Genomic DNA, 20,155 nt, shown 5'->3' with positions numbered 1-20,155 from the left:
GGAACAGAAAACTAAATACCTCATGTTCTCACTTGTAAGTGAGAGCTAAATGATGAGAACTCATGGACATAAGGAGGGGAACAACAGACACTGAGGCCTACCTGAGGGTGGAGGGTGGGAGGTGGGAGAGGAGCAGAAAATAATAGTTATTGGGTACTGGGCTTTGTACCTGAGTGATGAAATAATCTGTACAGCAAACCTCCGTGACATAAGTTTACCTATATAACAAACCTGTACATGTACCCCTGAACCTAAAATAAAAGTTTAAAAAAGTGAATAGTCCCCTGTAACTATACCCTGGAAAATGATGTAAGCCTCTCCAGACTCTTTTACGTATGTGTGTGTAGAGCACATACACGGAGCAACAAAAATGTGTTGTCCTGTAGATACAAGTCATATTTGTTCTATGGCCTGTTTTCTTTCCTTCATTTAATCTATTGTGGACAACTTTGAAAACCTGCCTAATCCCACATAAAACTCCATTGTATGTGTGTACCATAATGTATTTGACTTTTCTTTTTCTTGAGCATTTTTAATCTGGTACCAGCCTGTTGAACCACACCTTTTCCCACTATCATGACTCAGTGCCCTGCTGGGTCCGACGGACACTCTAAGGTTGGGGGGGCAGTTATTCCTCCGGTGTTTAGCTGGAGTAGGGCACGTATTATCAAAAAGGTTTTCTGTTCTGGTAGACCACCTCTCCTCAGTCCTTTGGCTAGTGAGAACAGGCTTGTCGTAGGGTGTTTGTATCTGTGTATGTTAGCAGTTCTGAATTGCAGGCTTCTCCTGCATTCTATTGGGATATATGGGAAGTAAAGAGAAAACCCAGAGAACTCACTGCCACGCCATTCCTCAAGTCCCAGGGTCCCTAGCTAGCCAGTCCTCATCTTTCCACCATTCAAGGTCTCTCCATGTTTATTTCTTGTATTATATCCGGGGATTTTTAGTTGTAAGAGGGTGAACGAGAGAAGAATGGGCTACTTCGTCTTGGCCAAAGGGAAAGTCTTGTTCATATTTTTGTTCATAAACATAATTTATTTTACACTCTGTCGGTGGAGTCTATTTCTGTTGTTAGTTTTTTTTTCTGCCAGCTCTCATTTATGATGGTTTATTATGTGTTTTGTAATTTTATATTAATTAATTTGTTCATTCATTTTTGAGAGGGGGTCTCATTCATTGTTGAGAGGGGGTCTAACTCCAGGCTGGAGTGCAGTGACACAGTCTCAGCTCACTGCAACCTCTGCCTCCCAGGCTCAAGCGATCCTCCCACCTCAGGGACCACCGACGTGCACCACCACACCCGGCTAGTGTTTTGTAACTGTAGATTGTGAGCTTACATTAATGAAGTGCTCTCTGTGGGATTCTTGCATGGGTTCCTCCAGAGAATGTTTTACTGTGTCAGTCTTTATGCCACTTTTAGCTAATTTCTCTGTTCAGAATTTTTTGGACCATGCCAGTAAGAGGAGATCTGTAGTCCTAACTTATCAGTGAACACTTTCTCCCACCCCAAAGTGCAAGGCAGACAAATTTCCCTGGTGTCTTTCATTGCTAGTGGGGAGATTTCCTAATCAACCCTTTCACAGTAGGCATGCACCCTTCAGCAATACTGAGTCTTTATGTGGTGGGCCTTGACACCACCTCCCATCTTGAATGGGTCCAGGACCTTCTATGCCATTCCACATGTAGCCTTTAAAACTCAAACCTTTTCGTAACCAAGAGACAAACACCCCTAATCGGCCATAGCTTCAACTGCCCAGCTTTCATTTTCAGCTTCCTCTTTATTTTTGGCCCTTGAGAATTTTGGCCCTGTCTCCTTGAGGGCTCAATTGTGCATTCAAAAGGTATTTCCTATAATTAATTGAGCTTTTTAAGGGACTGTATAACAAGAGAAGCTAGTTTATCTTTTTGCTGGAAACAGAGCCAGCCTTCCCATTCTTTTCCTCTCAATTTTGGTAATATATTTTCTGGCAAGAGTAATTGAGGAATATATCTTCTTTGTTGATATTGTAGCAATTAGAAGTAATTTTCATTCTTCATTATAAAGAAATGATGCTCTCAACCCAAACATCAGTAGGACATAAACTGAACTGATAGCTGCAGAGTCTCCTGCAGGATCCTCCGGCCTCATGCTTCCAAACTCACTGCTCAGAATGAGAAGTGGGGTCTCTGGAGTCCACATCTGTCAGCTGATTTTCAAAAGTACTGCCTAGCCATGTGGGTTCAATGAATCATCCCCTAAACTCACTGTTTCCATTATTTTCACTAAATATTAAAATATAACATCTTATTTCCATTGCCCAAGTTGATGCAGCTTTTCTCTATTGATTAGAACTAATGATGATTATAAAATGCTAAAATTTTCAACAAAGCAGATTCACCTTCATAAATAATTCCTGGATGTTAAGGAAGCAGGCTATTTAACATGAAGTCAGTAGCCCTACACCTAAAGGTTACTCATGTGTCCAAGTAGTATTTCTTTTTAGAAAATATCTATTTATTCTGAGACTAGGTTATAAGACTGGCTAATTTTTGTATTTTTGGTAGAGCTGGGCTTTCACCATGTTGCCAAGGCTAGTCTCAAACTCCTGGACTCAAGTGATTCACCTGCCTCAGCCTCCCAAAGTGCTGGGATTACAGGCGTGAGCCACCATGCCCAGATGAAGTAGTATTTCTTTTTTTTTTTTTTTTTTTTTTTGAGACAGAGTATCATTCTGTCCCCCAGGTTGGAGTACAGTGGCACGATCTTGGCTCACTGCAACCTTCGCCTTCCAGGTTCAAGCAATTTTCCTGCCTCAGCCTCCTGAGTAGCTGGGATTACAGTTGCCCACTACCATGCCTGGCTCATTTTTGTATTATTAGTAGAGACAGGGTTTCACCATGTTAGTTAGACTGGTGTCAAACTCCTGACTTCAGGTGATCTGCCCACCTCAGCCTCCCTAAGTGCTGGGATTACAGGCATGGGTCACCGTGCCCAGCCAGAAATATTATTTCTTGAGCACCTGTTGGGTATTTATTCTGCATGATGGAGGGAGGGGGAATCCACGTCATATGGCCCATAATCTTTGGCCTCTGGAAACTGGCAGTCTGATTGAACAATCAATGGGATAAAAATAAATAACTATAAGATGGAGATACAGCCAGCACTGTGTGACTGGTACAGACAATAATAAGTAGAATAAAAATATACAAGGGAAAGAGGCAATTTCTGATGACATATAGTTTTAAAAGCATTTATGAGGTAGAGAGCACTTGATCTGGGTCTATAAACATGACTCAACTTTTGATAGACAAAGTGAAAGTTCCACATAAGGAAAATGGCCTGAGTAGAAACTCAGAACCAGGATGGCAAAAAGTAGATTCTGAGAATGGCAAGCAGACCAGTTTGGCCCAAGTGGGAATTGTAGGTTGGGGACAGCTGGTGCTGGGCTCACTGTGGAAGACAAAGTACCCAATGCTTAGTCACTGGTTCCCTATTATCAACCACAGAATGTTAATAAACATTAATTTCCAGAGTTGTCCTGACCACTCACTTCATGGTGTTACATAGACATACTGCAAATACTTCACTTTTAAAACTGAAGGTTGGTTTTTCTTATCATGCTGATAATTTAAACTTAATACATTTTAACTAGTGAAGGAATAAACTAGAATTATGGTGCTTCCACATTCTGTAAAATTTGGAATCATCTCTGTCCCCGGAACCCTGCTTTAACAGAAGAGACAGGACAAGGGACTTAGGTAGGTACCTGAGGGTTGGCACAGGTGCTCAGGTGATCGGGCGCAAGGCCTTGGAGCCCAGTGTAAACCATGGAAGTGGCCAGTGGGTGCTGCACCTTTTATCCAGCAGTGGGCCTGGGTCCAGTGGACCAGACTCTGAGGTCTGTGAGTCTTCGCTGCACTTCACACTTGCTGTACACCAGCAGCTCACACTTGCTGGTGGTTTTGACATTTGAGGTGATAGAAGTACCAGAAAAACAAAAGAAAGGAGACATTAAAACAGAGTAACTTGGTTCAAAATTCAAAGTGCAGGAACTAAGGGGAGTGCTTTCTGGTTGCCACAGGTTAAATTTTTTTATATAAATATATTGGCATAAAGAATGATTCCTGGGTACATTCCATTTGTCCTTCGTTTCCTCCCTTGTATGATTATATGATTATTGATGTCATGAAAAGTACATTCATCAGGCCTGGCTGTCACAGAGTTGCACTTATTTTGCGCCCACAAGCAGTTTTGAGGTAAATCTCTTGCTTTAAGGCATTAGCTGATCAATACAGACATTTGTAGTGAGGGATTGTTTTCCACACCATCTGCATGACTCCATTTTCCTAGGGCATTCTGGAGGGTTCTGGACTTCCTTTACACAGGAAGTCACTCTGGATGGGATGGGGACAGCAGGAAGGAGCCCCTATGAAAGAATCTTTCTTCTTTAGCAGCTTGTCTCTTTGAAGCGAGCAGATCCAAAGTAAAGGCCTTGAAAGAAAATATAGCAACTACTCATCACCCCGTGCTCTGCCATTTGTAGGGGCTTATTTTCTCTTCCCTTGGGGTTTTTGGTCTGATATCACCTCTTATTTTGTCTTTGAAATTTACAGGATCAATGATCCCACAGGCCATGGCCCAATCCTCCATATTACTGCCTTTAGTTACATATAAGGAAGAAAGCGTCTTGTTTGTTTCTGTATATTGGAGGCATAGCAGTGACAATACACATGGCAGGTGGTAAATACTGCTGAACGGCACTGAATTCGTAAGGTATAAATGTAATGATTTAGCTTCCCTGTTAAAAGATCTCCTGGCCGAGTGCAGTGGATCACGCCTGTAATCCCAGCACATTGGGAGGCTGAGGTGGGCAGATCATCTGAGGTCTGGAGTTTGAGACCAGCCTGGCCAACATGGCGAAATCCCGTTTCCACTAAAAATACAAAAAATTAGCCCAGCATGGTGGCACATGCCTGTAATCTCAGCTACTCAGGAGGCCGAGGTGGGAGAATTGCTTGAACCTGGGAGGTAGAGGTTGCAGTGAGCCGAGATCACGCCATTGCACTCCAGGTTGGGTGACAGAGTGAGACTCCGTCTCAAAAAAAAAAAAAAATCTCCCTTTTCTCCTTTTTTCTTTTCTCCCCCATCACTTCCCCTTTTTCTCCCATAATTCAGTCACAACTCTGTTAACTGTCTAGATGGACTCTTGATACATTGGGACATGCCAGGCATTCTATGAGTTTCATCTCCTTTTTTTTTTTTTGAGACGGAGTCTCGCTCTGTCGCCCAGGCTGGAGTGCAGTGGCCGGATCTCGGCTCACTGCAAGCTCCGCCTCCCAGGTTTACGCCATTCTCCTGCCTCAGCCTCCCGAGTAGCTGGGACTACAGGCGCCCGCCACCTCACCCGGCTAGTTTTTTTTTGTATTTTTTAGTAGAGACTGGGTTTCACCGTGTTAGCCAGGATGGTCTCGATCTCCTGACCTCGTGATCCGCCCGTCTCGGCCTCCCAAAGTGCTGGGATTACAGGCTTGAGCCACCGCGCCCGGCCGGTAACAGCCTTCTTCTCAGCTCCAGGCTGACCTGCTTGTCCTGCACCCAGTTTATAGAGGAAACCCTGGGATTCCCCATCGTCCTCCTGGAGGGTCCTTCACTCTCTGCATCACAGCCTCTGTTTCTTGAATCCCTTATAGTCCTTTGGTTTGGTTTTCTCTCCTCCTTTGGAGAGAATCCTCCAACGTTTTCCTGATAAAGGGTACATAGGAGGTAATTATTTTTTAGGCCTTGCATGTTGAAAATATCTTTATTCTATCCCCCAACTTAATTGATGTCTTCATCAAGAGATAGGTTTCTATGCTAGAAATTATTTCTCATCTGAATTCTGAAGGCAGTGTTCTCTTTTCTTTTAATGTCTCACATTGCTGTTGAGAAGTCTTATTGATCCATTGTACATAATCTGTCTTTTTCTCTCTGGAGGCTTTTATGATCCTTTCTTTGTTCTCCACCTTCTGAAATTTCACCACAATCTGACTTGGGAGTCCACTAGCAGTTAATTGAGGCATAGGTTCAGGGACTCACTGAGTTAAATCTTCATGCCTGCCTCACAGGGTTGTGAGAATTAAATGAATTAATGTCTGTAAAATGCTTGAGATACTGCCTGCCACTTAGTTAAGTACTAGTTAAGCATTTGCTTTTATTAATATTTCACATACAGGAAATTATTTCCTAGAATCTGGAAAGTTTTCTTGAATTATTTCTTTCATATTTTCCCTTCTGTTTTCTCTGCATTCCCCTTTTGTTTTTTTTTGATCTCCTATTGTCTGTTGGCTCTCCTGTAATAATGTTCTCATTTAAAAAACCATCTCTTTCTCATTTTGAACTTTTTTTTGTGTGTGTATTTATGTGTGTGTTTGTGTGTGTGTGTCTTTTTTTTTTTTTTGAGACAGGGCCTGGCTCTGTCACCAAGGTTGGAGTGCAGTGGCGTGCCCACAGCTCCCTGCAGCCTCAACTTCTTGGGGTCAAGTGATCCTCCCACCTCGCAAGTAGCTGGGACTACAGGCATATGCCTGGCTAATTTCTTTGTAGAGATGGGATCTCACTGTGTTGCCCAGGCTGGTTTTGAACTCCTGGGCTCAAGTGATCCTCCTACCTTGGCCTCCCAACATATTGGAATTACACGCATGGGCCACCATGCCTGGCCTTGTGTGTCTTTCTTGTCCTACTCTGTGAGAGATTTCTCCAGCTTTATCTTCTCAGCTTTCCATTGTGTTTTTAATTTCTTCTATCATATTTTGTAATCTCAAGTTACCGCATTTTGTTGTTTTTCTCTGAATGTTCTTTTTAAATGGCATCCTTTTTGCTGTAGTCTGAATGTGTTCCTCAAAATTCATGTGTTGGAAACTTAATCCCCAATGCAACAGGGTTGGGTGGTATAGAGTCCTGTAGGAAGTGTTTAGGTCATCAGGGCTCCACCGTCATGAGCAGAATAATGTCATTATAAAAAGGCACAATGGAGGCAGTTTGGTCTCTTTTTTGCCTTCCACTTGCCATCATGTGAAGACACATTGTTTCCCCCTCTTGAGGATGTGCCATCTTGGAAGCAGAGACCAGGCTCTCACCAGACACTAAACCTGCTGGTGCCTGGATCTTGGTCTCCCACCCTCCAAAATGACAAATTATGAAACGTCCGTTCTTTATAAATTACCCAGTTTCAGGTATTTTGTTATAGCAGTTCAAAATGGACTAAGACACTCTTCTTGTTTCATGGCAATATTTTCTTACATCTCTCTGAGAATACTAATTTTTGAAGTTTCATTTCCCTGAAGAATTCTGTTTTCTCCAAGATTCTCTTAATTTTCCCCCATTTATTTGTGTTGGGTTCTGTCTTCAAGTTAGAGGAGTTCCACAGATGTAGGTCTTCTTGGCTGCCTAATGTTTATGAGAGGGGCACATTAACAAAACCCACAGGGAGCTCTGTGCACATGGGAAAGGCTTGCCAGCTGTGGGCTCCATGTGCTGAGATTTGACTGGGTTATTGTTCGGGAACTCCTAATATCAGTTTCCTTAGGGTCTTTCTCTTTGGCTGGTCAGATTGCCAAGTGACGATTTTTGCAATCTCCTGCCTGGAGGGCAAAAGTTTGGCTGCTAATAGTCTAGGGATAGTCAGTATCTCCTTGTTTCAATACAGTACACTGTTTTCAGCTGAGCCTGGTGTTTCCCAGCTTGGAGACCCTCCATTTTACCCTCTGCCAAGGTATGGGAGAGGCAGTTCCCCTACTATTGGAGGGGGAGAAAATCTGTGATCTAACTTTTTTTAATATACAAATTGGCAATCAAACCCCCTATTTTCAACCCACCCTCACCTTCACCTCTAAAGGTAGAAGATACTGCCACATCTCTTGGGGTTTCTGTGACTCAGATTATTTCCTGACATCCTTTACTGCTGATTTAGAAAGCAGCTTCTCAGTTCTACTGTTTCTTTTACTCGTCATTATGCTTCCCAGCGTTCATATCTTTGCTTCAATCAGTTCTCCAATTCTGTTTGCTTTTGTGAGTTTATGCCATTCAAAAACTCTTTCAGTGGTGTTTAGTAGGAGGAAGCAGAAGTGATTCTGTTTATCCCCAAATTTAAGTGCAGTCTTAGTTAAAGTTCATCAACAATGAAGTGTAATATGGTTTGGCTGGTCCCCACCCAAAATTCATCTTCAATTATAATCCTCATAATCCCCACCTGTCAAGGGCGGAACCAGGTGGAGATAATTGAATCATGGGGGTGGTTTCCCTCATGCTGTTGTCATGAGATCTCACTGCACCTTGATGGTTTTATAAGTGCTCACTCTGTCCTGCCACCCTGTAAAGAAGATGCCTGCTTCTCTCCTTTGCCTTCCACCACGATTGTCAGTTTCTTGAGGCCTCCCCAGTCATGTGGAACTGTGAGTCAATTAAACCCCTTTCCTTATAAATTACCCAGTCCCAAATATTTCTTCATAGCATTGTGAGAATGGACTAATACAGTGTTTTTATTTCAACCTTAGTAGCACAGACAGCCTTCTGATGGAACATCCTTGGGTATGAAGGATAACATATTTTTGTGGCTTATATGCAGGGGTGATATTAAAAATATTAAACAACTGGTGTGGTGTGGGTGCTTACCAATCAAGAAAAACAGCATCATTCTTGCTGCCTGCTGGCTGCATATTATTGCTGAGTATGAACAAGGAAGAAACCATTTGAAGCAAAGATGAGCACATCCTCAACTGGAGTGCTAGGCAAAGTTCTGCTGTGAAGCGCGGTTTTTTTCTTTTCCTTGACCCTGTGCCTTGAATATAAATGTGCCTTGGGAGGGGGAATAATTGTGCAAGGGAAGAGGTGGCTGAGTCTCTGATGTGAGATGAATGTCAACAGGGTGAGACTGATAGAAGAACAAAGCAAATGCAAAAAAGAAATAGGTCATTGTTACTGTCAGTAAGGCACCCCTGGACTATGGATTCTCAGTTCAGGGTTAGACAAACAACAGGAGAGGCAAAGGCACACTCCTTAAAGAAATCTGGTTGCTGTGATTTAGGATTCAGATATATTCCCTGGAAGTGTTTTCAATTTAAAAGGAAACAATGTAACATAGATTCAGAATGAGAATAAGAAAAAATGGGAAGACAGTTTAGAAATTCTCAGTGTTTTTATGAATGAGAAATACCTGGTGATGTTTTCATTGTTACTCTTTTTAAAAAAATATTTAAAATTTTATTTTATTTTTTAAAAAATTATTTCTGTCACTCAGGCTGGAGTGCAGTAGTGTGATCTCAGCTCACTACAGCCTCGGCTTCCTGGGCTCAGGTGACTCTCCTACCTCAGCCTCCCAAGTAGCTGAGACTACAGGCGTGCATCACCACACCCAGCTAATTTTATTTATATTGTGCAGAGACAGGCTGTCACTATGTTGCCCAGCATAGTCAGCAAATCTTCTACCTCAGCTTCCCCAAGGGCTGGGATTACAGGCATTAGCCAACACACCCAGCTCGTTGTTACTCTTTATCAATGGTTAGGCTAAGGCTAACATACAGGAATTTCCTCATTTCTATCCTAGAAAATCAAATAAACACTTCACAGACACACACTCAAGATGATCTATTGATAACAGGACTGGTAATTTAGAGTAACCAAATAGTCTCAGCTGATGAGGGAAAGCTCTGCTTTACATAATAGTGCTATGTAACTTCATAATAACTCCAAATAACGTATTTGGAATGAAAAATCCAGACCGGGCATGGTGGCTCACACCTGTAATCCTAGCACTTTGGGAGGCTGAGGCGGGTGGACTGTTTGAGCTCAGTAGTTCAAGACCAGCCTGGCTAACATGGTGAAACTGCGTCCAAAAAATACAAAAATTAGCCGGGCTCGCACCTGTAGTCCCAGCTACTTGGGGGGCTGAGACAGAAGGATCGCTTGAGTCCAAGAGGTGGAGGAGGCAGTGAGCTGAGAGGGCACCACTGCACTCCAGCCTGGGCGACAGAGGAAGACCCTGGCTAAGAAGAAAAAAAAAAAAATCTAACTGTGTGTGTGTATGTGGGTGTGTGTTTAATCAGCATTTGCAACCTCTAGTGAAATAGCTGATTCACACAAAGATCATCAACAGATGCTAAAACCATTAGTTGAAAGGGTATAAGGAATTGGGCATTCCTATGGTGTCAAAGTATTGTACACAGAATACTTACTACTTGCTGAGAAAAGGTATTTTTCTTTACAATGGAGAGTTCCATGGCCACCAGAAAATCAAACACCACACTGACAGTGAGACACACAGACGTGTGGATCCTGATGAATATGAAAACACAACATCATCTATGTAATATGCTTGCCAAAAAATATTTACCCTAAATCTCATTAAGCTTTTAGAACTAACTTCCCTCTTAGAGACAGGGAATAGAGGAACCAGTTTCATGATATCACAAGGAAAGCATCAGACAAATTCAGAATGTGGGACATTCTCCAGCTGGCCCTGTTTTTTCAAAAAGGGTCTAGGGCAAGCAGGCTGACCTAGATTAAAAGAGATTTAAGAGACATAACCATACATAATGCATATTTCTTCACTGGCTTTTGTCAGAAAATGATGGAAGATAATTGGGGGATGGTTGGAGAAATGTTTTTAACTTTTATTTAAGCTCAGGGGTACATGTGCAGGTTTGTTGTATAGGTGAACTTGTGTCATGGGGGTTTGTTGTACAGATTATTTCATCACTCAGATATTAAGCCTAGTACCCATTAGTTGTTTTTCCTGATCCTCTCCCTCCTCCCACCCTCCACCCTGATTGGAGAAATCTGAATATAGACTGAGCATTAGACACATTACAGAATCAGTTTTGCCAGGTGTCATAGTGATATTGTGGCTATGTAAGCAAATGCCTTTCTTTGGAAATGCATGCTAAAAATACTTAGGGATGAGGTGTCACGATATAAATTACTTTGAAATAATTTAGCAAGAATAGGTAGATAAAGAGATACGAAGCAGATATGGCAGAATACTGGTGTCGAATCAAGATGGTATGTATATGGATGTTCAATTGTTTTATTCTACTTTTATATTAGTTTGAAAGCCATTGCACTCCAGCCTGGCGACAGAGCGAGACTCTGTCTCAAAAAATAATAATAAAAAAAATAAAAAAAGAAGTGTGTTAGTCCATTTTCATGCTGCTGGTGAAGACATACCCAAGACTGGGAAGAAAAAAATTAATTGGACTTACAGTTTCACATGGATGGGGAGCCTCAGAATCACGGCAGGGGGCAAAAGGCACTTCTTACATGGTGGCAGCAAGAAAACTGAGGAAGATGCAAAAAGCGGAAACCCCTGATAAAACCATCAGATCTCGTGAGACTTATTCACTACCATGAGAAGAGCATGCATGGGGGAAATTGCCCCCATGATTCAAATTATCTCCCACTGGGTCCCTCCCACAACATGTGAGAACTATGCGATTACAATTTAAAATGAGATTTGGGTGGGGACACAGAACCAAACCATATCAAGAAGTTTAAGGATATGGCCTGCAGATGCAAAATCACATAAACTTGGCCTGACAGTTTGGGGAGTACTAAAAGTGAGTGTCTGAAAGGGCTGTATTTGCATTGGGCACCCAGGAAGGGCCACTGGTGCTAAGTTCACCAATATAATGAAGTGAGAGGGTCATTCACGCCAGAAGGACTGAGAATTTTGGAAGAATTAATGTATTTAGAGTGCCCAAGTTATCGTCAGCAATAATTTACTCACTGGCAAGATCGGATTGAATAATTCATGTTACAACTGCGATGAGAATACTCATGATTGCTGGTTGTTAGTTGGTTTTTGTACCCCAAATTAAGTCACCTAAAATTATTTCCTTTTCATTAGGAGTTCTGAGGATGTGTTCTTTTTCTTTTCTTCCATTTATCCTTCTTTCCTTCCTTCCTTCCTTCTTTCTTTTCCTTCCTTTCTGCTTTCCTCCCTCTCTTCCATTCCTTCCTGCTCTTTCTTCTCCTTCCTTTCCGCTTTCCTCCCTCTCTTCCCTTCCTTCCCTCCCTCACTTCTCTCTCTCACCAATTCTTTCTCCAAATAATATTAAGTAATTGTCCCATCCACTCAAGGCATAGATGTAGAGTGAGAGTTAAAATGCAGAATTGCTTCCTGCAATGCTAAATTGTTCTTAAAGTACAGTTGTTGTTCAGGAAGTGTGTTTGCAGCCCTGTCCAGCTCCATTTCTGGTGTGATTTTAGGGAGCTGGACTGTGCCATGTTACGCCGCCTGGAGAAGAGGATTCTGGTCGATCTCCCCAGCCGGGAGGCCAGGCAGGCCATGATCTACCACTGGCTGCCTCCTGTGAGCAAGAGCAGGGCCTTGGAGCTGCGCACAGAGCTGGAGTACAGTGTGCTGAGCCAGGTCAGCTGCCCTAGAGAGGGGCACATGTAGGTCAAGGGCTCACCACATGGCCATCTTGTAGACCAGGTCTTACCATGAGCTGACAGAAGCTTAAGACACTTAGAATAAGATCAAAGCTGCCCCTATAATGCAATGGGCATCTTCACAGAAGAATAAGCTCCTTGTCACTTAAAAATATTCAGAGAGGGAGAAACAGTGTGAGGCAGTGGAAACAGCATAGGGTTTAGACTCAGAAAACCTATGGTCAAATCCTGGCCCTGCTGCTTGTTAGCTGTGTGACCTCAGGGAAGTCACTTACTCTTTAAGCCTCAGTTTCTTCATCTGTAAAATGGGTAGCAGATGAGCCACAAAGAATGACTGTGATGATTACATAACAGAAAAGCTCCAGGTACATGTCTATTATGCACATTATCACTGGTGTCCATTCTCAGGGTGTTGTAGAAATGTTGCCTGCTTTTGGTGAACATTTGAACACAATGTTCTCTGAGGCTCCTAAATGGCAGGTATGATCTTATTTACAAGAATAAATGTGCCTACCAAATTTGAACATCCTTGGATTTGAGCACAGGGACCCCGATAGCCCAACTTGGGTGTTCTGGTCCTTTACTGGCATCTTACAGCATATTTTGATAGTGTTAGAAAGCCCTTCTAGCCCAGCTGCTTAGGTTATCCCAGCATGCTAGCAGGGTCTCTGCCTCAAGCACTGTTTATCTGGGAATCTTTTTAGGGTGTTCATGGGTGACAGATACAGAATCTACACAGGACTTCTGATACTGGGTCCTGCCTATAACAATGTAATGGCCAGGGGCATTCTGTCCACTGACCAATGGCTGTTTTTTGTGGCTGTTTCAGGAGACTGAGGGCTACTCAGGCTCAGACATTAAGCTTGTCTGCAGGGAAGCAGCCATGCGGCCCGTGAGGAAGATCTTTGATGCACTTGAAAATCACCAGTCAGGTATGGGTTGGATCACTGTGAAGGTGTTCTGGGAAATTTGTGTAAAAATCCCTCTCACCAGCAGATGGAGCCTGGTGCCTGTTCTTGGTGCCACTTTACACTTGCAACACGTTTTTTGGTCAAATCATCCCTCACTCAACTCATTCCTGTGTGGGTGTTCTGATTCAGATCGACTTTGCTCACAGAAGATAAACTCCTTAGGGCTCAGGCTTTTATTTCTCTGGCACACTCTGATGTTGGGCTGGATCCATTTGAGGCACTATATAAATATTAAATAATACTTGGTAACAATACATTTAAGTCACATTTTTTTTTGTCTAGGCCTTAGGGGCTAACTCAGTTGCACATTAAAGAATTTTTCCCCAGCCCTCTTTAGTCTTGCCTTTTGCTGCATTAACAATTAAGAATGCTGCATTATGCATTGTCTTGAAAGAAGGTCTATTAGCGTTTCAAGAGCATTGATCACCAAGAGGTCGAGTGTTGTGCTGTTACTGTTGTGTTCTTATCCTAGAAAGCAGCGACTTACCGGGGATCCAGTTGGATACAGTAACCACTGCCGACTTTCTGGATGTGCTAACTCATACCAAGCCCTCCGCAAAGAATCTGGCTCAGAGATACTCAGCCTGGCAAAGAGAGTTCGAGTCTGTTTGAAACCACAATTACCCTGACCCGGCCACAAAGGCCTCCTAGTTTATTAGTGTCCGTGGGAGAAGAACAAAATGATTGGAATGGAAAAGAGAAAATTATTCTTGAAGACTGGATTAACTTGAGCCACTGTATTGTTTGGATAGCTGAGATATATTTATTAACTTATCATTACTGATGTCAGCAAAATATTGAGGGTTTCAGTTACATACATATATGTGCTATTAGGTCATACAATGGAGATTTTTCTGACAATTAGACTCCATAAAATTTTAATAAACAATTTAATGTTACTCATTTGTAAACTTTTGAAGAAAAAGATGTACTTAGAAAAGTTGTGTTGGCCAGGCACAGGATGACCCTGAGTTGGGGCAGCCAAGTAGAAGCTAAGCTTGACAGGCACTGCCCAGCGGACAGTCCCAGGGTGAAGAAGGATGAAGGCAGGGAAGGCAATGCAGTTTCTCATTCTGGACAATATTCTGTATCTCATCAGCTCTCCCTAATTCTGACTCCATCCAGCTTTGTCAGCAGCAAACCCCTCCCAAACTAAGCCCCACTCAGAAATGTCACTGAGCATTCTGATCCTAGAGCTAATAGCTGGGGTGACTAGCATACCATCACCATCAGCTGCCAGTATGACTGTTTTGGGTTCTGGCCCCCAATAACATCTTTTAACTCTTCACATCTCACATCCGGTGTGCTCTGCCCTTCTCTTTCCATTGCCACAGCTTCTTATCAGAACCAAAGCTTAGGATGGGGCACCTGAGCTTAGAGAATATTCGTTCCAAGTCTTCCCTGCTCTTAAGCTCTTCCCCCTCTCCTTAAGGGGTTACAAACAGCTAGAAGCATCTCTCTCAGAAACTCACAATCCGAGGCATCTACTTTGAACCCTTGATAAATTTTGAAGGCTTCCACTAAGTAATGCGACTTCTTTTCCCCCACTAGAACTTACCTATGGGAAATTACCTTCTTTTCTCTTCCTTGCCTTGTTTTCATCATCCCTGCAGACAGACTCTTCAAGAGGAAAAACTTCCAAAAAGAGACACTTTGGATAGCTAAGTATCCCAAAGGATTTTTACCCTTTTAAACAAAACTAAAGCATGTTTTGGGGTATTGATTATTTTGAGATTATTCTCAAACGCCTCTTTAAACATCATTTCATGGAAAATATCAAATTGAAAATATATCTTATTTAACAAATTGAAAATAAAAAAGATTTCATCTCAGTACATGCTTAAACTTCTTCATGAGCATCAGGCACTACACTATGCCAGCACCAGTGATACAAAGCATAGAGTCCCCAGCCCCCGGGCCATGGACCCGTAGTACCCTCTCGTTGCTTGTTAGAAACAGGGTTGCACAGCAGCTAAGAGGCAGGTGAGCATTACTGCCTGAGCTCCACCTCCTGTCACATCAGTGACAATATTAGATTCTCATAGGAGTGTGAACTCTATTGTGAACTGTGCATGCGAGGGATCTAGGTTATGCACTCCTTATGAGAATCTAAGTAATGCCTGATGATCTGAGGTGAAACAGTTTCATCCCAAAACCATCCATCCCCCACCCCCCAGCCAGGCTCAGTCCGTGGAAAAATTGTCTTCCATGAAATCAGTCCCCGGTGCCAAAAAGCCTGGGGACCACTGATATAAAGGACTCTACATTGAATGGCCTAAGACTGATGTAAGGCCCAAGTTCCGATGTCTGCTTTATGGTTTTGGGGGATTCTTCTTGTCAGGCCATCAGCTGACATTTCTTGTAGCTGCTAGTCCATTCGCTTCTGGCCACTACCATAATTTCTAATTTTATAAAATCTCAACTGCTGTTGCAAATTTGCTGCAGTGGGAAAGCTGGTGCTGTACGTGTACCCAAGAGTGACTGGGTAAGGGGGCAGGGGAAGTGCTCCTGTGGACAGCATGCTTTGTGACAATACATTTGGGTCCTTTCTGCTTACTGCCCGCTCCTGAATGCATTCAGGATAAGTGCAGTTCTGCTATCACAGCGAATACACTTAACCTTCTTCCACTTCCAAAACCCCATATGCAGCCTGTGTGCCTGCTGCATCTCCACATCCTCCGTTCCCTTTAAATATCGCCTCGTCCATGTTTTTAACACTTCCACCTCTATTCAATCACATATTCAGTCCTCCTCTTTTTTCCTAAGAAAATTTGTCTTCAAATACTTCGGCATGTGGATGTTTTTCTGTCACACATTTACTTTGGTGGCTTCTTCTTGATGTTTTATACATTTATTCCTGCTTTGGATGAAATGAAGTGTAGCTCTTTCATCTCTCTGCCCTTTCCTTACCACGTATACGTGTCTTTCTCCATCATTCCAAAAGTTGTATTATGATTTTAAATTAACTCAATAGCCAGTATTTTTATGAGAAATGTACATTGTTAACTGCAGAGCCAGCTAGTGAATTAGAATTACATTTGCTTTCTTGTTTTGTCTTCCCTAGAATTAACAACTGCCTCATTTTTCTATTTGCTTAATTTTCTAAGTATCTTTTTTTTTTTGGCAACACATTCTCGGACCTGTCAGGTGCCCATCAATATTCTTTTCCAAATGACCAAACATACCAGATAAACTTTCCACTCCCTTCCCACCCGCTCTGGTCCTGGTGTTCTAAGGGAAAGGGGAGCAGAGGACCATGGCAGAATAAGCAATTTGTACCTAATCCATTTCCAGCCCTGCATCTCACCCTGGCCCTACACCATGCCCACTGTTCCCATGGCCTTAATTTCCATGGTTCCATTTTTCCAGAGAATAATGGAAAACTTCCATTCTCCTGCCTTGGCTAGGGGTTGGCATCTGACTGCTCAGGATGGGTAAGTTTCCTGAGGCTCCAACTTTTAACCAATTCCTCACTTTCAATCCTGTCTTGTACCTCACTTCCTCCCTACCTGTTGTCTGCAAGCTTGAGTCTTTGAAGTTGTTCTCCAGGATGAATTTTGGCTGTATTTTCTTTGCACTGATTTTGTTTATCAAAATTCCAACCAGTTTCCACCTTTCAGATTACTGTACCTTTTCATCCACTGATGCCTCCTCTACCTTCTCTTGTGGGCTGACCCTGTGGGTTTACAATTATTCCTTTTACTCTTATTTTGGTACAGCTTTGAGAAAAAGAGAAAAAGAGACCAACACATACGACTTAATATAATGTTAAGAGTCTCCATGATTATTTTTTAAAGTAGTTTAGAAGTATATATCTAAGTTTACATAGGAGATTGGCCTGATAGCTGTTGGAGGAAAGTTTAATATATTTTCTTCCAAAGTAGAGGTCACAGCCCAAAGACCTACAGAAACATGGAATGTAGTGGCAAATGAGGAGTAAGATGGGTGTTAGGCAAAGCAGAGGTGGAGATGGTGGTGAGCTAGAGAGGGCCAGGGACTCTCTGAAAGACACAGTAATGACTCTGCTCCAATTGGCCATGGAAATTTGGATCTAACATAAACAGTTCTTCTCATCTTCCTAGAAAACCCAGTAGTTGATTTGCATTAGAATCTCCTGGTGTTCAGATGTTGGCAATCAAGGTTAACTATACACCTGTAGAATTCTCACGGCCTGCTCCCACTCACTTTTAAAAGCCTTCCTTGGTGGACCATACTTACCTAAAGTAACCGCATTCCTGTTGGCCTTCTTCATCATTCATCAATCTCTCATCGTATTAGGTAGCTATGTATACATGCATATGTTTCATCATTTGTTTGCCCCCTCCAAATGTTACGCTCCATGCCTGGAGTACTTTTTTTTCACTGCCATTGAATGAAAGATTATTTAAATTGGTGTACGCCAAAGGTTATCTGAGCACTGTCTGTGACTATTACTCCCATGCATTTTGCTCACTGCTTGTGATCTTAGAGGACTTACACAACCATTCTGAACGTGTCAGAGCCCTTGGTGTTGTTATTCATTTTTATATGTATTAATTTCCCAACTAAAAGACACGCATCTTAGAAGCCACAGCTGTATTCTCTCCATCTCCCTTATGCTTTACTCACAGAAAACATTAAATATCAGTTTTTTCAGGAAGATCAGCCAGTGAAGCAAACAGGAGTTGAGCACTGGAAAAAGCATTCAAACTGTTTGAAACAAATGATTTCTGGGACTTTGGCACCCTCATTACTGCTCCTTAAAGATAGCAACATGATTTGGGACAGGAGGTCTTGATGGCTGGTTTAATACGGAAGTCACCAAAAGTCTTGTGCATTTAGGCTGAAAAAAGCTTTTGTGACTTATGTCAAATAAACATGATAATGCAAACACAGCCCTCTGCAAACAACTGCTAATATGACAAAGGGATTCTACTGCTCGAGGCAGTGTTTTAATGCAATAGGTTAGTGTCATTTAAAAAATTCTCTACTACAGGTACCCAAGGACTTCAGTTTTATCCTGCATGAACACACATTGGTCCAAAACCCAACTGAACACAATCAGTGTAGGTGTTTTTAACTTCCCTGTCCAACACACTACTGTAAGTTCTAAAACATGGGATTATGTGTGAATTGACATATATTATTCCACCGGAATTTCTGACATTATGGCTACAGGTAAAGTTTGATGGAATTGTCACTTAGAGTGAGGTAGGTTATCCTTTTCCTTTCCTAGGCATTACGATTAGCTCTCACTGATACAGAACTCATGGTAGGCAGAGCTACTGCAACCTGTGGCTGACTCTGGAGTTGTGGGTGGAGGGGGTGGAACGACCGTCTGTCCTCCCCTGGACTGGAGCTCTGCTCTGTTCCACACTCCTGGCTCACAGCAGATGTGGGACACTCAACTCCTAACAATGGATGTTTTCTAATAACCTTTCCAGTCCCAAGGTGTCACATGGTCCCTTTTCTGGCCAAGGACAGGATTATAATAAAACTGATACAAACACCATCCTTGAGATTAATACCAGATAGCCCTTCAAATGGGACAGCCAGTAAATGAAGCCTTTTAGAAACTTCAGTTACTAAACTTCCTCCATGAGGCCCAAGGCAGACTAACCAGCTGACACTAACATGGATTGGAATGTTTATAAATAAGATTTTTAGTTATTCTCATGAACCTTACCGTGGGCCGGTCAGTTAGCAAGGCCTATATAATGCTTGTTAAATATCTCAAACTAAGATTTTCAGGGCTCACAGGGATAAAGTGGAATGGAGGAAAGGAGAGAAGCCATTTCTTCTGGCTCGGTCCACCATGCTCAGGAGACCTTTATCCTCTTCACTTCCTAACCCATCAATGATGTTCCCTTCTTGGTTTTAGCTCTAACCTGTCTCCAGAGCATCTGATCCATTACTTCCAAGTGTTTATTTAATGAACATTTTCTCCTGCCCACTCAAAGCTATGCTTTCTAGCATTACATTCCTATGATAGTTTTTATTGGTTCAGTACCCATTTGAATGCTTACCTGGGTTGCAGCAGATATAGCAAAGAATGATGAAACTCAAATTTAACTGGGTAGCAAAATTAAAATTAAAAAAAAAATGAGATGCAGTCCTGTCTAGTGGGGAGAAGAGCATGTGAAGACATAAGTACACTCTTAAAGTGCCACATGGACATGAAGGAGGGGACACCTTGCCCCATCCTGAAGTCAGGGACGACATCAGAGAAGGGGAACGCCGAGTTGGATCTTTAGTGTTCTTGAGTAATGTGTATTCTTCTCCTTAGCTCTTTAACTGGAAAGGATCATTGAGGCAAAATCTTTTTCTTAATATGCTTATTTCCCACCATAATCAGGGCACTCAGCGCATAGCAACTAGCAAACACTTGATAATACTTGAGCCAAGGCATCACTGACCCAGGAGCCCAAGCAACAGGGCAAAATTGAAGGCAGCCCACCCACCAGGTACCACGCAGAGCTCTCTACTCGCAGGCTGAGCTCTCTCTGTGTGCAGCTTTACTCTGAGGAAGTCTAAATGTAGTACAGAATTTCTTTTTTTAAATCCTCAGGAAGACTTTCTCCACTGAGATAAATGCAAAGATAAATTCTACCAACATTTTTCAGATGGTTAAATGTCGAGAGTCCTGCTTCATCATCATCACAAACGCACAGCATTTACCATTTGCCCAATGATATTCTAAGTACTTAATATATAGTTCATGCACATAATGCTCACACCAACCGTATGTGGTGGGCATTATCATTATCCCCATTTTATAGATAAGGAAAGAAGGCATGAG

The 20,155-nt window shown here is 42.3% G+C and overlaps 1 protein-coding gene across 6 annotated transcripts in view; it reads left to right on the top strand.

The window, feature by feature from the left end:
- Nucleotides 1-15,209, top strand: part of LOC105489360 (katanin catalytic subunit A1 like 2) — a 277,022-nt gene extending 261,813 nt beyond the window's left edge. For 4 of the 6 annotated variants that reach the window (XM_071085416.1, XM_011754108.3, XM_011754110.3 and 1 more), the window contains 3 exons: nucleotides 12,221-12,383; nucleotides 13,236-13,338; nucleotides 13,850-14,362. In XM_071085416.1, the coding sequence (XP_070941517.1) occupies nucleotides 12,221-12,383; nucleotides 13,236-13,338; nucleotides 13,850-13,989 (406 nt within the window). In that variant the 3' untranslated portion in view covers nucleotides 13,990-14,362. Of the gene's footprint in view, nucleotides 1-12,220; nucleotides 12,384-13,235; nucleotides 13,339-13,849 lie in introns of all 6 variants that reach the window. The other 2 variants (XM_071085417.1, XM_071085415.1) reach the window with 1 other exon arrangement.
- The last annotated feature ends 4,946 nt before the right edge of the window (nucleotides 15,210-20,155 follow it).

This window comes from Macaca nemestrina, chromosome 19 (assembly GCF_043159975.1).
Source record: "Macaca nemestrina isolate mMacNem1 chromosome 19, mMacNem.hap1, whole genome shotgun sequence".
Taxonomy (NCBI): domain Eukaryota; kingdom Metazoa; phylum Chordata; class Mammalia; order Primates; family Cercopithecidae; genus Macaca; species Macaca nemestrina.
This window is presented reverse-complemented; position numbering and strand designations above follow the sequence as displayed.